Below are 17,744 nucleotides of genomic sequence, written 5' to 3'. Positions count from 1 at the left end.
TTCTTATGCTCTTAATTAATGGAGGTGGTTGGTAAAGAGAGAAGATGGCTCTTTTTAATCTTTTTTATTACCCATTTTTTCATGGGAGAATTTGACATATTACCAATTATAAATTTTGAATGGATGAACTTAATCTAAAAAACATAAATAAGGCAATGTAAAGTGAATTTGGAGTTCCAGGGAGTAAAGTGGTGAGTTTTGAGTTTCAGGGAGTAAAGTGGTTTCAAAATTGGGTTCTAGGAAGTAAGGCAGTGACTTTTGAATTTCAGGGGGTAAGGTGAGATCAAAATTGAGTTCCAAGAAGTAAAGTGGCAAGTTTTTAATTTTAAAAGGTAAAGTGGAATTGAAATCAAGTTACAAGGAACGTAGCTAAAAATAAGCCTAATTTATTTTGGTGAAGAGACTGGGCAGAGAGGGAGGAGAGGCATACTAAGAAGAAGAAAAGGAATTGAAGAAGAAAGAGAGAGAGACGATTATTTTTTTTACAAAAGTTTAAATATGGTAAAATGAGTATCAGATTTTTTTTGGATGTAATAATTTCAGATTTAAGAATGTGCAAAATTCAACTACTTTCCGGTCTCTCAAATCAAGGGAGTACTGAAAACCATTTATTCTTTGGATTGGCGTATATTTTGGTCAATGGAGATCCGCATGGAGTTCAAATGCGAATTTGAACCACATTATTATTAGTCTATTGTGATGCTTAGTTCACCTCCTATTTAGTAGATAATATCGTTTGTTCAAAAAAAAAAATATATATTTTAAATGAAAATTTTGCTTACCAGAACTTAACTTACTAAAATCTTAAACGGAAACTTTATTAATTTGAATACTTTGATTGAAAATAAAATGTTAAATTCTAATATTAATTAAAAAATTAATAACTCCTCCCAATGATCATGCAAAGTTTATACCTGTAAGGATTTTTAATACATATTTTAGTTAAAAAAAAGTGAATAAATTTTACATTAAAAAATGCATACATTTTACTAAAAAAATAATACATTTTACATAACAAGTGGTTTTTTTTAGGAAAATGCGTACTTATAAATAAATTATGACTACAAATAAAAGATTAAAAAAATTATGAGTACAAATAAAAGTTTAAAAATATAGGCATAGAAAGAAAGTAAATATATGGGTACAAATCAAACTATAAAGGAAACTGATATAATTTAAGAAAATAGTCGCAAACTGAAAATGGGTACAAATTAAAATTGGAATAGATGGTACAATATTTTTTTTAACAGATGATATTACCTACACTAGGGGGGTGGGCTTAGCCTCACAATGGGCTAGCAATAATGTGGTTCAAAAATTCGCATTTACAGAGAATCGAACCTAAGTCCTGTCACTTGCAAGTGAAGAGGAATACCCCTAGACCGTTGTTCTAAGTGACATATGGCATAAATATGGCACAAATTTTAGCCATAAATATAAATATACCAAATGTAATATTTCTAATACTAAATGGATATATTTAAGAAATAAAATTTAAATATGCTAACATGTAAATACATTATTATTGAAATAATGACATGGATAAAAATTAAATAACCTTGATAAAAATTAAAAGGAAAAAAATTTCAATCAATAAAATAAAATAAAAAATGAATAGAAACCTAATTTCTCTTACTTTAAATTTAACTTTGTGTTTCCTAACTTTCACAAGGGGTTGGAAACATTATATATTGAGTAATGCTATTCTTACCACAATTTCATTCCACATTTCTTTACCATCTTAGGTGGTATATGAGTTGGACAAGCTACATCATTTAATTTCAATCTTTTTATTAATTAAAACACTTAAATAATCTTAGGTGGAAGAATGAAACTCCTCGTATATCACAATCATCATTTAATTAACAATCTTTTTATTAATTATTGATTAAAGTTTTGAAATTACATGCTAATTAATTTAGATGATGTGACTGTCCACATTAGATGCCACCGTATACAATTGTGGCACCAAAATATGGTAAAAATAACATTATTGTTATATATTACAGGACATGTGTGGAACTCATTCCTCATGGAAGATTTTGAAAAAAAAAAAAAAAAAAGTAGAGAACAGAGCTCACTACTCCCACAAAATATAAAAAGACAAATGACAAAGCAATAGGCTACTTGAAATTTGTTTGTGAAAGGGCTATAAAGTGTATTTTGAGCAAGGAAATGCACTTATGTGTACGTTGATAGAAAAAACTTGAAAGTGCATATGGGTTGTATGGATACTTTTTTAAAATAACACTTCCAATTGCTTTCTTAAAAAGCACCTGAATTTTTTATAAAATTTTAACATTTTCATAATAGAAGCGCTTATAAACAAAGTGCTCTACATATAGTAGTTCCTAGCAAACCCAAAAACAACTTTTGAGCATAAATTATTTTAGATATAACAAAAACCTTGTACAAGAAAATATTTTCATAATTAAGCTTTCACAAATTCGTACGTGCCAACTGGAGATCACTCACTCGATTGTATGAAGAAAAAATATATAAGTTTTGATTTAAGGTCTTCTATCAACCTTTGAATATAACATATATATATATATATATATATGCTGTCTCCAAGTCTTGCACCAACAGCCAACTTTACGTTCACGGCCATACACACGTAGTCATAATCGACGTCCCTGTATGAATACTTAGAATTTACTTTCATATCTAGCTGTAGGCCCTTAACATTAGCCGCCGGTAGGCCTAGAATTTACCTTCCTAGCTAGCTGTAGGCCTTAACATTAGCCGCCGGTAGGCAGAATAGGATTTTCTCTCCTCTTTTTTCCCTCTCCTTCCCTCCTTTCCTATTTGAATGGTCACGGTTAAGTCACGTCAACATCTTATATTAATTTTTTATAGCAAGAGAACGACAAAATAAGAGAATGTGAGAGGATGAGATGAGTTGTTTAATTTGTAATCAAACTAGCATAATCCACTTGTATGTGTTTTATCCCATAGTTGCAAAATATGAAGGAGAAAAAAATGAATAAAATGGAACTTGACCAAATCTATATAGTAATTCATACATGGTTATATTTTTCCTGTTTAGTATTACTTGAACTAGAGGTCGCACTTGGTGCGATGGCAAGTGTCTTCGCCCATGAGCGGTAGGTCTCGGGTTCGAGACTTGGGAGCAGCCTCTCCATAAATGAGGGTAAGGCTAGCCGACATTCACCTCTCCCAGACCCTGCGTAAAGCGGGAGCCTTGTGCACTGGGTACGACCTTTTTTTTAGTATTACTTGAACTATTGTAGATGCAGAGGCGGCGTTGAGGGGGAGCAAAAAGTGCAATCGCACAGGGCCCCCAAATTTGAAGGGCCCCCCCAAAAAATTTTGGTATCTTATATTTATATGTTATAATTTTATATATTAAAAATACTTTTATTAGCACTTTAAAATCTTATAGTGTACTTTTTATAAGTGTAAATTTTATTTTCTTTCCAAATAAAAAAAATGGAGTGCACAATGAGATAGTAGGAGAGCCAATAACAACACCTTAAAAAATGATTTTCTTTTCAATTTTATTGTATAATAATGCTATATATTCAAGTGAAACTTTAAGGTTATAGTTTTTTAAGCTTTTTTTTTTTCTTTATTTGGTTGCTTAAGATTGAACTGTTATGTATTATTCAGCATGAAGATTATATTTGTAACTCTTTTTACTTATTTAATGACATTTGTAAACTTACAGTGAGTCCTAAAGTTTGTTTTGATTTATGTTATTATTTTCTAGTACCAATATATTGTCCTACTTTAAAAAAATAAAAACTATCTTAAAAATGGGACCCTTTATAAATTTCGCATAGGGCTCCCGAAATCTCAGAGACAGCCCTGTGTAGATGTGGGTATGTTAGTTGACTAAGGTAACATGTTCGCCTCTAAACTTGAATTTCAATCCTCCCTTTCGTAAATTTAGAAATTACTTTACTAATAATATGTAAAATACCACAAGCGTGGTTGAAAGAATCAACAGTTACATATGTTATTCATGTAGACAAGATCCGGAGGATATTGCAAAGGGGTTCATCAGTACCATTCATACAAATATGGATGATAAAACGTACCCCATGCAAGTACTTCACGATGAAATAGGGCACTGGACTTATTCCACATGTTCCTGTATAGTCCAGTCAGATTTCCTGATATAGCATGTACTGCACTCATCCATTTATGCAGTTTGTTTGTACCTTGAACATAAATATAATACCACTTTATGATGATCATTTATAATTTAGTAATGTTATTTACAGTGTTGTTGAATCATTAAGTTTATGTGGAGCCTAGCCTCTCACATGGTGAAATGCAATATATGTTTAGTGTAACTGTATTAAAATATATAGGAGATCCACATTGCGCACATACCACATTCGATCCACAACTAATTTAAATCTCTCCGGCACGAAAGGTCATCATGTCTTTTTTCTGATGAGGGACCATATGAAAGCTCAGTGGCTCCGACCCCATCATCTCTGTCTCTCTCTTGCCCTTCTTGTCGTTGAGGTGGTTGCACAAGTCTTCTTAGTTAGAGAGAGAGAGAGAGAGAGAGAGAGAGAGAGAGAGAGAGAGAGAGAGAGATTCTTTTGAGGAAGACAATGGAGGGATTGATCAAAGAGGAATATAGTGCCTAGCTAGTGGTGGTTTTAGAGGTGCTTTTCATATAGATATTAAGGTCGAGGGTCACAGTTGAGATGTATGTGTGCCCCCCCACACACTGACTTCACAATAATATTGATGCCTCTAACGCATTTTTTCATGTGGACCCCATTTTACAACCTATATTAGACTAGTCCACCAGCTTCTAGACCTCGATAAAAAAATTTAAAGTGTCGAAAGCACGGTCCGTATAGGATCATAATATAATTGGTTAGAAATTTTGTTTTCAAGTTTCTAATTTATTGTATTACACTCAGTATATCAGGTCGCATTTTTGGCATACTGAAAAATCTCTCGATGTCTAAGAGAGAAGAGATTTTTAGTGTATCCAAACACCACTAATATAATATATCTATTACACCCAAATTATAACCTTCATTTTTTTTGTTCATTGACTCTAAAAAAATTAGAATGCCAGAAAACTACTTTAGTGTCTCAAGGTTTCACCAAAAAATTTGGACATAAAAGTCTTTAAAACAAAAAAAAAGAATACAACTGATTGAAAATAATAGAAACAAAGTAGCAGGGATAATTTTGTCAAGGGAAACCAAATAAAAAAAGCTAAAACTAATTAAAATTTAAAAATTGAAATAAAAGTATTGAAATCCCATGTTGAGGAGAAGTTGGCGAAAATTTGAAAATAATAGTATTGAAATCCACGTATCTCAATCCACTGCATCAATCGTTCTCTCTACACACTTTTCACAAACCACCATTTTAGAATAAGTAGAACTTCAGTCTCCTTAATGTCGAGTTTTAAATAATATTCGGAATTTAAAATAATAAATCACGTAACGAATGATGTCGATACACAATTTCTCCTAAACCTTTCTCTCACTCTTCAGTCTCTACAGTTTAGGTGGTTGGCTCTTCTTCAAGGGATGGACCCCACTCTAAGTACACTAATAACCATGATACCTAAGCTTTTCATGCATTTTTGGACCCTTCCATGCACTACTCCCATTATAAATAATCATGACTGCGGTGTACCCTTTACGAAATCAAACCCCTCCTTTGTGTTTTCTCCTTCAATTCGATTCGCTTCTCGTCATCTTCAATTCTCTCATCACTACCAATATTTTGTCTCTCTGTTTTTATCTTTGATATAATGTCAGATGATCAAATGAGTCTATCAATAAATGGTCAATCTCAAGTTCCCCCAGGTTTCCGGTTCCATCCAACCGAAGAGGAGCTTCTTCACTACTATCTTAGGAAGAAAGTTGCCTTTGAGAGGATTGATCTTGATGTAATTCGAGAAGTTGATCTTAATAAGCTTGAGCCATGGGACATTCAAGGTACATATATATATATATATATATATATATATATATATATATATATATATATATATATATATATATATATATATATATATAAACTCATCGTAAAATTTTCATACATAAGAGTCACGGTTCATGGAAATCGGATTGGTTCATTCATTTTTGTGACACCGATTGGTTCATTCATTTTTGTGACATAATGCAGAGAAGTGCAAAATAGGTTCCACTCCACAAAATGATTGGTACTTCTTCAGTCACAAGGACAAGAAATACCCAACCGGAACTCGAACCAATCGGGCAACCACTGCTGGGTTTTGGAAGGCCACCGGGCGGGACAAGATCATCTATAGCGGCTTCAAAAGAATTGGATTGAGGAAGACACTTGTGTTTTATAAGGGTCGAGCTCCTCATGGACAAAAGTCAGATTGGATCATGCATGAATATAGGCTTGATGAAAGCAACACTCATGAAACCACCGTAAGTTTTTAGTCCCCCCATTTCTTCAACTTTCACACAATCGAAATTTTCAAACACTTCATTTATTCCAAGAATAATCAAACACCAATTTGCATTCTTGTGCCGATTGCACAAAGTACTATTTATTTATTATACGTATACGCTTCTCTTTAACATATCAAAACTACCTCTGTTTAAATCTCACTGGATCATAGTAGGAAGGTAACTATCCCCTTATAATATTCTTCTTCACATACATACTTCTGTGTGTACACAATTATTGATATTCTCATACATTCATTACGTACTATATGTGTATTCATACAGGTTTCTAGCTCAATGGGGGAGTCGATGACCGAAGAAGGGTGGGTGGTCTGCCGGGTATTCAAGAAGAAGAACTATCAGAAAGCTTTAGAGAGCCCTAAAGCCTCCTTCTCCATGGACTCATCAAACAACCAAATGCATGGTTCAAGAAACGATGGTGTTCTTGATCAAATACTGATGTACATGGGAAGGACTACTTGCAAGCTGGAAAATCATGATCAATCCTTAACCATGAATAACATCTCAGAAAGATTTATGCATCTGCCAAGGCTTGAGAGCCCAACTCTTCCAAACCTTCCCACTTTCGATCAGGAACGTAGCTTCAAAGCTTGCTATTCGGCCATTGATGACATGTTCATAGAAACTGAGCCTTCTTCAACAAACCAACCAAGCAATGGTTGTCACAATAATGACCTAGTCGATGATCATGAGTACCCCAAAACAAGGCTAAATGACTGGGCTACCCTTGATAGGCTTGTGGCATCCCAACTAGGTCAACTCAATGGCCAAGATCAAGAGACACCAAAACACTTGTCTTGCTTTGGCGATCCAAACATGGCCTTTTGTTCTTCTCCTCATCCTAATGATCAAGACAATGACGTACAGCTATCATATCCATACCTACGTACAAGTAGATCATCCGATCATCAATCCGAAGTATACAACAACGAGAATGATCTGTGGAACTTCACCAAATCGTCGTCATCACCGTCATCATCGGACCCGCTTTGCCACTTGTCGGTGTAAGGGAAGCACTTGAAACGACATATATACTATATACGATATATAGTAGCTTAACCTACAAGAAATATATATAGGAAGTGCGTACGTACGTTTATGTTTAAATGAGAATACTTGTAATGAATAATAAATAATAAATGAATTAGGTGATAACTGAGATAGTGTGGCATTGTCATACCATTATCTTTACTTAAATAAACATGTCTTTCCATTAAAGTGAGTTAATTTGTTGTCGAATTTTTTGAGGGCTGTCACATGCATGCTCTTAATTTCTAACCTGTAATTATGTCCTTAGGTTAAGCTTCAATGATAACATGTTGCTGACTTTTGATCGTATATTTGGTATCATGGCAATTGATCATCATGATGTCAATATTGTAGATGAGTGTGTATTAAACCTGCTAAGCACTGCTTGGTCATGAGTTTATGACATTGGTACAAATTTGTTATTCTAGTGTCCATAAACAGTAACATTCTTGGCTTGGTTCACAACTTCACCTAACGTGTACGTACCAATTATGGTGTGGAAAAAGCAACCCCTTTACCAATAAAGATAAGATTAGAGCATGAGGATCAAGTGAAAATATCCCATAACTGCTCTTCTCTCTCTCTCTCTCTCTCTCTCTCTCTCTCTCTCTCTCTCTCTCTCTCTCTCTCTCTCACAAAATGGCCAAAAAATTTATACGAATAATCACCTAACTCCTTATAAATACATGCAATAATCACCTAACTCCTTATAAATACATGCAATGTGCTTAATTTGTTGATATGAAATAAAATTTCACGTCCTCACGTGCCCCCTCACATGTGGCAATACTCAATTCGAACACGTGGACAACACATGTCAGGTAACATGGAGTATGTGTGTGGCCATTGACCGTTTACACATGCTCCAAACTTTCTCGAATACCATGAAGAAACATAAGGTTTCACTATAAAATCAATTAGCAATATAAGAAGTAGTCAAACTTCTGATATGTACATACAAAATCTCTTAACTTTCTGATGTGGGACAAAACTCCAAATCCTCACAGATGATGCTTTTATCTCTAGCTATGATCTTCAAACGAAAAGAAAACAAGACTAAATTAAGTTAGGAATATACACCCTTGTGTTAGATGCTAGCTAATGTGAGGATAAGTTTCAATTCGTAAGATTAGCTATTGTATTATTCGTACTAGAGGATCATGTAATAGAAAGAGCGTGATGTAGGAGAATTGATAAATGTAGCTACATGTGCATGCTTTCAGAGATTTACCCATTGTGTCGAATTAAGTAGTTTTGTCAAGCTAGAAGATGAAATGGGAAAACTCAATAGAATACTTTGTGGCATAGGTTATATGTACCAAACACTACGTACGTAATTAATTTATTAAACAATAATCGGACACAAACTAATAGTCTTTTTTTTCTTTCAATAATTAGTCATATGTTTAAAGTTTCAACGGATATGGCAATATTTTGTTGACATATATATATGCGCCAAGTTTAAATCTTATTTACTTACATTCAATGTAGTTCTTATGTTATCCGCGTGAGAATGCGAGCTACAAGTCAAAAAGTTTCATATTAAGGAATTAAGGCTGTATTTAGATGAGGGACATCTAAATTTCAAAAAATTGAGTTCGAATTATTAAGGAATGGACCGTAAATCGCAAATCGAGAGGATTAGCAATGCTCTTTATGAGCATTACAAAAAACTGAGGGGGATTTGCAAATGACACCTTTTAAGTAGCAATTTACAAATCTCTTTCACATGACTTTGTAGTTTTCAAAGATGAAATTGCTAATCCCCTAATATCTGCATTTTATGGTTCATTCCTTACTAACTTGGACTCAATTCACTGGGACATGGAAATCTCACCCAAACATAGGCTGAGGAACCTTGTATAGAGTTATAAAGAGTTTGGATTACATTTTTCATTGACAATATAGTTTCAGGGTCTAGATTGGCTAGGTTGTCCATGTGTGAAGCCCACTGTCACACGTGCTCTATATCATCTAAGTAAATTATCCACATTTTACTCTTAAAACTTCATCACACGTTCAAGAGTATCACATAAAAAAATTAAGGAAAATTGCATAAATTTATAAGGAGTTTGTCTGCTCTCCCATTGCTACTAGGTTTTGGGGTGTAACCTTAAGTTTTTTTCAATCTACTCAATTATGTTAGCGAGGAAAAGTTGGGATAGCTAGTACGACTCTACGCAGTTAAAACGTTGCCTAATAATTTAAACTATTTTAGCACTCTTTACTCATTTTAAATTAGCTAGTTTTGAGTTGGATGCTAAACGACCCATAAGAAATGTGTTAAAAGTGTAAATTATCCCAACATCGGCGAATTAAAACTTTACCTTATAATTTAAACAGGGTGATGTTATCCACACACCTCTTTTTATCTCCCACATCACCACCCCTTAAATAATGTTGAATCTTTCACCCATTGTCAACTAATTTTAGATTATTTGATGCTTATTTTCTAATATGTGCAATGTATATAGAGTACTTCTCTTTATAAATAAAACAGAACAAAGTATGGGTACAAATATTACTCATTCATATGGGTAAATCTCCAATACGAAATTTGAATGAAAAAAATTAATTAACTTCGTGTTTTCAATGAGAAAATTAAGGGGTTTTGCAGTTACGAAATTGATGGTTTGTTGGAAAAGGTATTGACAATAATAGTACTATTAAAATGCTAAGGTGTACCAATTCAAAGGACTTTGATTAAGAACTGAAAATCAATAAAGTTTTATCTAAAGAACATTAGTACTTAAGGACTACATCCAAAGTCTCCCTAAATACAATTACAGAAGAATAACAAATTAAGAATCAATGAGTTTCTCTACAGCTCTAGGTCTTTCATATATGCACTAACATTGCGTGGCTGGGTAGCAGTGTTGCATGCCCATCCTTGTTTTGTGGTGAAGATTAACGTTTGGTGTTTAGTGATCATTTATATACCTGCTGCTATCTGCTACAGCATTGAGAGTTACATTATAGAATGTTGGTTTTATTCCGTCCAAAAAATGGAAACTTTTCATCAGAGATTGTTGTTTTGTGTGATAAATGGTCGGGCAATTAGTTTGATTAGTATAATATAATTAACAAAGTTGATGGACAATGAAAGCAATTGATTGAGAGGCATAATTTATCAGTAGATATAACCAAAACGTACCGCCGGCCGATGTTTGTACATCTTCATTTATCCACACAGTTCCACTACAGATGTATGAAGCCGAAACCCTAGAGTAGATGCAACTGTAGGAATTACTCTGGACCTAACCTACCAACTAATTAGAAGAAAAATGAAAAATAATACAACTCTTCGTATAAACCCTAGCATTTGTATATCCCTCCTCATGATAACACGTAAATTCAGGGAAATATGGCCCATATTACAAACGCTAATTATGGGGATAAGAGTACAACTTTTGTGCAATACCTTTTTTCAGTTAAATAATGTCTTTGACAGAGTACTAAAACCTATACGATGAAAGGGTAATGATATGAAAGTTAATGATTAAATTATTACTTAAGCGTTGATAAATGTACTTATTTTTTATTAGTGACATATCATTTAGTTTGCAAATTTGTCTACAAATTTAGTTTCTTTAACATTATTCGTGATGAAATTATAGAAGTGTGTATATAAAAACCTTCCTTTAGTAAACCAAACCATGACACTGATTTTAATTAAACATTTCATCGTCGAGACCACGACAAGTGTAAACTTTTATTACTATTATATATAACAAATTCTAATTAGAATAGATTTATTAACAGCCCACGTTTTGTTGAATTAAAAACCCTACACCTATTTTTGAAATAAAAAATTATCTTAGTACACTCATTTGATAGGTATGTTTATAAACTATCAAAAAAGTATGCGCATGCAGAAATGACCAATTGATGGGAGAATTTGTCACAGTTTGGTACAACAAGTGTAATAATATAATTGGTTTAAAATCTTTAAATTTTCAACTAATTGTATTATAATTTTCAAGTTTTCAACTAATTGTATTATTACACCTAATGTACAGAACCGTACTTTTGACACACTAAAAAATCTCTTCAATTGATGGTATAATTAATGTAGCCTAGCGGACATGAAAGGAGCGTTCTACATCAGATGATTGAAGCGGGCGCGATAGTCAAAGGACTTAATTCTGCACAGCAACTTTGCCAAAAAAGAAAAAGATTACAATTGGTTTTCCATCTGATTGATCTACAGATCCAAGGCTTCATGCATTCCCATCAGAGCAAACATGATAGCTACTGAACAACTTCAGCGTTGCAAATGTTCCCTAGAGTTATTCACTATTGAATTCACTTAGTGAATAGTAACTGTTTTTAATGAACAGTAATTACCTTTTGTATTTTCATCCCTACATTGAATAGCCCTAGCAATAGGTAATAAAATATTAGTATTTTTTAATAAATAATCTATATTTTACCAATTCTTACATTAATTCAAATGGGAAGTGTGAAAGTTTCAAGCTTTAACATTAATCCATCAAGTCAACCAAGAAAAACCTGTTAGTCTAGATTTTCAGAAAAAAAAAAATCAGAAAGGCAATAATTCCAACAAATAAAATAGCAGAAGGGTTCGTTGAGGGTTTGTCGAGTTGATTGATTTCGCTTCAAGGGTTCATTGATCTGCTTTTCGCGTTTGTCGAGCTGATTGATTTCGCTTCAAGGGTTCATTCATCTGCTTTCTGTGTGATCTAGCTATTTTCTCAGCTAGGTCGTCCTTTTTTCCTCTAAATTTAGTTGGGTTTTTGTAAAGTTCGGAAATTTCAGGGATTTTGGTGGGTTTTTCGTATGGGTTGTGTCGACGGCGAATAGAGGCGGTTCTGGGTGTTTGATAGTATTTGGATTTGATTGTTTTAGGGTTTGTGAGAAATGGGTTTGAAAGCTGAGGATGGTAAAGTGGAGGCTTGGGACATCTACAAATCGAAGGTGAGGAGGAAGAAGAAGCAAAAAGTTGATGGGGATGAGCTGACGTCGCCCTGACATCAGCCTTGCATCATACCCACTCAGGGCTCTCAGGCCAGCAACTCCCAACGGGCTTCTCGCTCTTGCCCCTTTGGGCTCAATTGCCAGCTTGGGCTGGACCTTCTTGCTCGGGCATTTTGGCACTGTTTGATAGCCATTCCATCGGGCTATCAGCTCTGGTGAAGTTGCTCTTAGGATGATTTCTTTCATGCATCTTTCGATGGGCGATGGTGATTGGACATGCACACGACTCTTTCTAGGTAAGTCACTGACTTGTGGTAAACTTTATTAACCCTAGATTCTAGAAGCAAACAAATGCAAAGACGTCGCTCAAACTCTCAAAGCTAAACGAGTTTCAGGCCGATAGCCGATTGGCTATCGTAGTGAAGAAAGTTGAGGTTCCATCATTAAATTATTTGGCAATGTAGGGAGTTGTCCAACCTCTTATAAGCACATGCAAGGTCCTTCTTTTCCACGATGAGATTCGTTCTCAACACGCCCCCTCACGTGTGACAAATTTTTAAGTCTAACACATAGACAATACAAACGGGGTTGTGTGGCTGTTGGGCTCTACACATGGAACAACTTTGCTCTGGTACCATGAAAAAAGTTGAGGTTCCACTAAAAAACTAATTGGTAATATGGAGAGTAGCTCAACCCTTATAAGCATATGCAATGTCTCTGATTTTTTTTCCCTTGATGTGGGGTTCACTCTCAACAACTGGAGACGGATTGCGTGTGTTGTTAAGTTAAAAATTTGAAGATTTGTTAACTAAAACGAGGTGGTTAACCATCTTTTATTTAGTGTTGTGATTTAAATGAAAAGGAATCCTCTTGATTGGGAGGTTTGAACCAAGGTATGCATCTCATTTGATTGGTTGCGTAACCGATTCATAAAGTCAGTATATGTGGAAGATTTCTACAAGAAATAAGCACTACTAGAATTCTATCTATAGGACACCGATATTTACCCACTAGAAAAAATCGGTGCCTTCTCACTTTGTATGCACTGACATATATAATCCGTGGCCATTGGTAAGCGGACACGGAAAAACGGTGTGGATATCCAAATTATAATTTTTCAACTGGATTTTTACATACTTTATATTATTTTGGTGGCAACTTGTAATTTTCTACATCGAAGTGTATGCACTGTTGCTAAATTTTACTAGACAAATTTACCTCAACCCTAATTTTCAACCAGCCATTCTCTCTGTCTCTCACTCTCCTCCCTGCTCTCAACCCCTCTCCTCCTCCCTAACCCAGCCTCCAGTTTCCTATCGACCCCGACGGCCAGCCAACTGGTGGTTTGCCACCGGCAACGTCTGCCACCTCTCATTCGTCTCCCTCTTTCACCCACTCTCTAACCCTCTACGCCTCGCTCCTCACTATCTCTTCTCTCTGACCTAACACGAAGATTGGGGATAGAAAAATCTTTGGTTATTCTGCACTCTCTTACCTTTGTCGAATTCTTTCTCGAAGATTTTCTCTCTTCATCTCACTGATTTCTTTCTCTCTGCAGGGGTCTCTCTCTAAAAGCGGCTGGAACATTCTCGAACTCTGATTTTTAGGTATGTGCTTTGTATTTCTCTTTTTTCAATCAATTTCTCTGCATTTGGTTTTGATTCTTTTTTTTCTTTGTTTTTATTCTGATTTCGATTGTGAAATTAAATTTCTACTTTGAAATTTCAGTTTTTAGGTTTATGATTTAGAATTTGAGGTTGGGATTTAGGGTTTAGGGTTTGAGGGATGCGATTTGGGTTTGAAATTTCTGAAAAAATGCAGCTCTTTCTGTATTTCAATTTTTCCCGTTTCGATTCGGGATTAGTAAAAGAGCCGCATAAGTAAAGTGTGTGTAGTGAATCTAGTGATGGTGTCAAATGAATAAAGACTCGGAAACAGCAAGCAGGTTCTTGGATGGGCTATCATCTTTATTCAAATCAACTAATGCTGATAACATTGACGAGGGCGAAATTCTTCTTGTGGAAGGTTTGTTGTTTTCCTACTGGACTACTGCTACAAGGTAAAACTTTTCAGATATCTTGACATAGTTTTTTACCGAATGTAGAGTTTTTTCTTATGCCTAGACTTCATCACTAAACCCCACTGTTTCCTAGGATGGTCCTATATTCTCAAGTTTGTAATAGAAAATTTTCTTTTCAGTGTTGTGTAGCTTGACGTATTAGAATAAAGTTAAAGGTCGCTGTTTTGCAAATATATGTATTACGAATCACATTAATCGTCTTCATCAATGCTTACTGGGTTTATACCTTTCTTCGAATCGCATTAATCTTCTTCGTCAAAGCTGACTGGGTTTGTACCTTTCTTCTTTTAGGCCTGCAGTTTATCCAAGTATACAATGGTGGCTTCGGGAGTGGTATCTCTTCATATGCAGCTTGTGAAAGTTCACAAAGTTACCAAGGTATTGCATTGCAGACTAGTTGTCAATATATATACACCTAGTACTCTGCTAATATCTATTACAGAGAGAGGTTTAGGTTTATAATAGGGAGAGAGCAAGGGAGGGAAGAAAGAAAACTGGGTCGTCTTCTTCTTCCTTTACCTCTGAGCTTTTCAGGTCAAAGGAGTCTTGTGCTTCTTCTGGGATTTTCAGGGCCATATTTGCGCCTTCGTCCAAGGATTTGTATTATTCCCCTGTTTTTAAAATTATTTTTTTGAAAAATTTTGATGGGTTTTTCTTATTGTTTTCTTCGATTGTTCTATTGGGTTTTGATTTTTATCTCTACATCCTTTTGTTCTATTGTTCTATTGGGTTTTGATGGGTTTTTCTTATTGTTTTGAAAATTTTGATGGGTTTGTCATCTCAGTGCTTATTGAAACCTCCAGTAAAAGAAATAACAATACCAACAGACCTGAAGCTCCACAGTGACATGCGGGCAATAGAGCGAGCAGAGTTTGACCATCAGTTGATTTTGAATACTTCATACTTAAGAATATGCGCTTTGTCTCTATATTTTCAATCACTCTCAGCTTAGTAGTGCATATAAACTCTTTGAAAAAATTGTTTTCAGGTAGCATTTGGGAAATAAGTTTTGACTCGATTTTGTAGAATTAACTTTGTGACATCATCCTAACATGTAAATTACTTGTGGGGAGAAATTTTGTAGTATAAACATTTATGTTTACATCGTAACATGGAATGACAATCTTAACATGAAATGAACAACTGTGAGATATCTGTAAGGACAACTTCATGAAGTTGCTCTTCTTAAATATGTCGCTTTGGAGATAACAGATGTATGTAAGTGTTGGTATGTTTGGGCACGTGACAACGAATTGCCTTTCTGAATTTGGTTTTTATGTGTGTGCACCCATCAGGTGGCTGAGAAGATGAGCCTGTTTGAGCAATACAAGGTGGAAAGAGAGAGACCGCTGAACGTAAAGAGTTATTGCACTAGATGAGCAATTCAATTATTGAGATGATTAAGCTCTTGGAAACAAAGGGTTCGAAGACTTTTTAAAGTTTGGTCCCAACATTTGTACAAAATTGTATAAAATATCAGTTATGCAAATTTATAGTTGCATTCTTATATTTTAATGATATAACAATTTGTTTTCTCACCAAAAATAGAAAAAGAAATGTGATACTCCAATTTGGATGCCCACACACAGGGCATCCTTTTTGTTAATATTATTTTGCAACTTTGACACCGATATGAATTAGGGTGGCACTGCAGGAAAGGCACCAATGCAATATTGGTAGCCATTGTACCAATAGAGCCCTCTACGGCAGGAAAGGCACCAATGCAATATTCATTCAAATTGTGTTATTCATGTGTTAGGCTTGAAAATTCGTCACACGTGAATGACGTGCTTGCGTGTGCTTATAAGTAGTTGGGTTTCTTCTCATATAACCAATTGGTTTTATAGTAGAACTTCAACTTTCTACAAGGTCTCACGTGTGAAGCCTAATGACCACACGTGCTTCACGCCATCCGAATTGTGTTGTTCACGTATTAGGCTTGAAAATTTCCTACATATGAGAGGGCGTATTGAGAATGAATTTCACATTGATAAGAGGAAGGGACCTTGCACATGTTTATAAATAGTTAAGTACTTTCCATATCACCAATTGATTTTATGGTAGAATCTTAACTTTCACCAATAACACGGAAAACAAAATAAACACAACAATATATGAGTTTGTTGCGGTCATATCGAAAGCTGCGTAGAGTTTCGGATCGGATGTTCACACCACGACCTTCCCTATCTTTGCTGTTTTCGGCACTGTTGGTAGTGGGCTGCATATTCCCATTGGCTTCTTTTCGTTCATGGCTGCAGATCCGATCGTTGTGGTGCTTGTTGAAGGAACATGGAGTCTTCTCTCTTTCCGATTATGGGGCTTTATCTGGTTTCATATCCAGCGTCTGCAGGCGGTGCAGGTTCGAGGGTTTGCCCCCCAGTGTCTGCTGGAAGTGCGGCGGTGGCAGAGGTAGCAGTCTGCTTGGTTTTCTTTGTTTCAGATCTTCTTGTTTGTGAGCTTGGTAATATTATTCACCTTTGTCCAAAAACGAATAAAAATTCTCAGATTACGTAACTGATATTTTTCTGCAAGTGTATGTTAAAATTATATTACTAAAGACTTGTATCATCAATCCATATATGTAATCATTAGGTTTCTACAGAAAATACCAAGTTTGCAATTTGGGACGATAATTTTATCGTTGAAATCTCAAAACAGTATTGTAGACTGTAGATTTGACGCTGAATCCAAATAATATAATCCAAATTAATTTTCTTAATTTCAAAAAATGACTGTTTAAGAAAAAAAGAAGCTATTTACGTCCGCTGAATGTGGGTACTGCCGACTACTGCTGTTCACGTATACTAATTTCCTTCCCTAATAATTATATGCTACTTTACTTAGTAGAAAATTAATAATGGACTTTGTTGGCTGTATTGAATTTTAAGTCAAGCTTAATTATTTAGACAACAACCCTTCTTGCATGATTCGGAGGATTGATTAGTTATTCAATTACAAACTTAATTATAAAGTTAATCATGTTGAGAAGTTAACTAACTATAGAACAAGACCAAGCTCGACTTAGAAAAGTCATCGGTTTGTAAGATTCGCACAGTTAAGAAGGGACACTTGAAATAAATAAAATCCAGAAACAGAGAGAATGATCAAAATCTGCAAAACCATCAAAGAGAAGGTTTTTCTCTCTTCAACAATTTTGTTGAGGGTGTTAAAACAATAATTTGATAATCGGTGCACTATTATCATTGAGATTCTAAATCATTCAAGCTCTGGTTTTCGTCTAAATT

General features: G+C 34.8%; 1 protein-coding gene and 1 long non-coding RNA gene across 4 annotated transcripts; both read left to right on the top strand.

Annotated features, from left to right (window-relative positions):
• The first annotated feature begins 5,627 nt into the window (after positions 1-5,627).
• LOC126625218 (NAC domain-containing protein 43-like) lies at positions 5,628-7,607 on the top strand. The gene is made up of 3 exons (XM_050294306.1): positions 5,628-5,948; positions 6,139-6,410; positions 6,717-7,607. The coding sequence occupies exons 1-3, from the start codon at positions 5,762-5,764 to the stop codon at positions 7,458-7,460; spliced, it is 1,203 nt and encodes a 400-aa protein (XP_050150263.1). The 5' UTR covers positions 5,628-5,761; the 3' UTR covers positions 7,461-7,607.
• A 5,898-nt stretch (positions 7,608-13,505) lies between these two features.
• On the top strand, positions 13,506-16,105 carry LOC126627441 (uncharacterized). 3 transcript variants are annotated; one of them, XR_007625017.1, is made up of 4 exons: positions 13,506-13,894; positions 13,978-14,478; positions 14,791-14,877; positions 15,795-16,105. It is a non-coding gene; the product is annotated as an uncharacterized LOC126627441 (long non-coding RNA). The 3 variants fall into 3 exon arrangements; XR_007625018.1 differs by having other exon boundaries at positions 13,508-13,894; positions 13,978-14,026; positions 14,148-14,877; XR_007625016.1 differs by having other exon boundaries at positions 13,508-13,894; positions 13,978-14,877.
• The last annotated feature ends 1,639 nt before the right edge of the window (positions 16,106-17,744 follow it).

Source organism: Malus sylvestris, chromosome 6 (assembly GCF_916048215.2).
Source record: "Malus sylvestris chromosome 6, drMalSylv7.2, whole genome shotgun sequence".
Classification (NCBI taxonomy): domain Eukaryota; kingdom Viridiplantae; phylum Streptophyta; class Magnoliopsida; order Rosales; family Rosaceae; genus Malus; species Malus sylvestris.
Note: the sequence above shows the minus strand (reverse complement) of the source record. Positions and strands in the feature narration are given on the sequence as shown.

Bases quoted from the DNA above. Each gene is read 5' to 3' on its own strand.
- LOC126625218 (XM_050294306.1), top strand. From the start codon at position 5,762: ATGTCAGATGATCAAATGAGTCTATCAATAAATGGTCAATCTCAAGTT. The intron at 5,949-6,138 runs GTACATATATAT...GACATAATGCAG, and splicing joins TGAGCCATGGGACATTCAAG to AGAAGTGCAAAATAGGTTCC. The intron at 6,411-6,716 runs GTAAGTTTTTAG...GTATTCATACAG, and splicing joins GCAACACTCATGAAACCACC to GTTTCTAGCTCAATGGGGGA.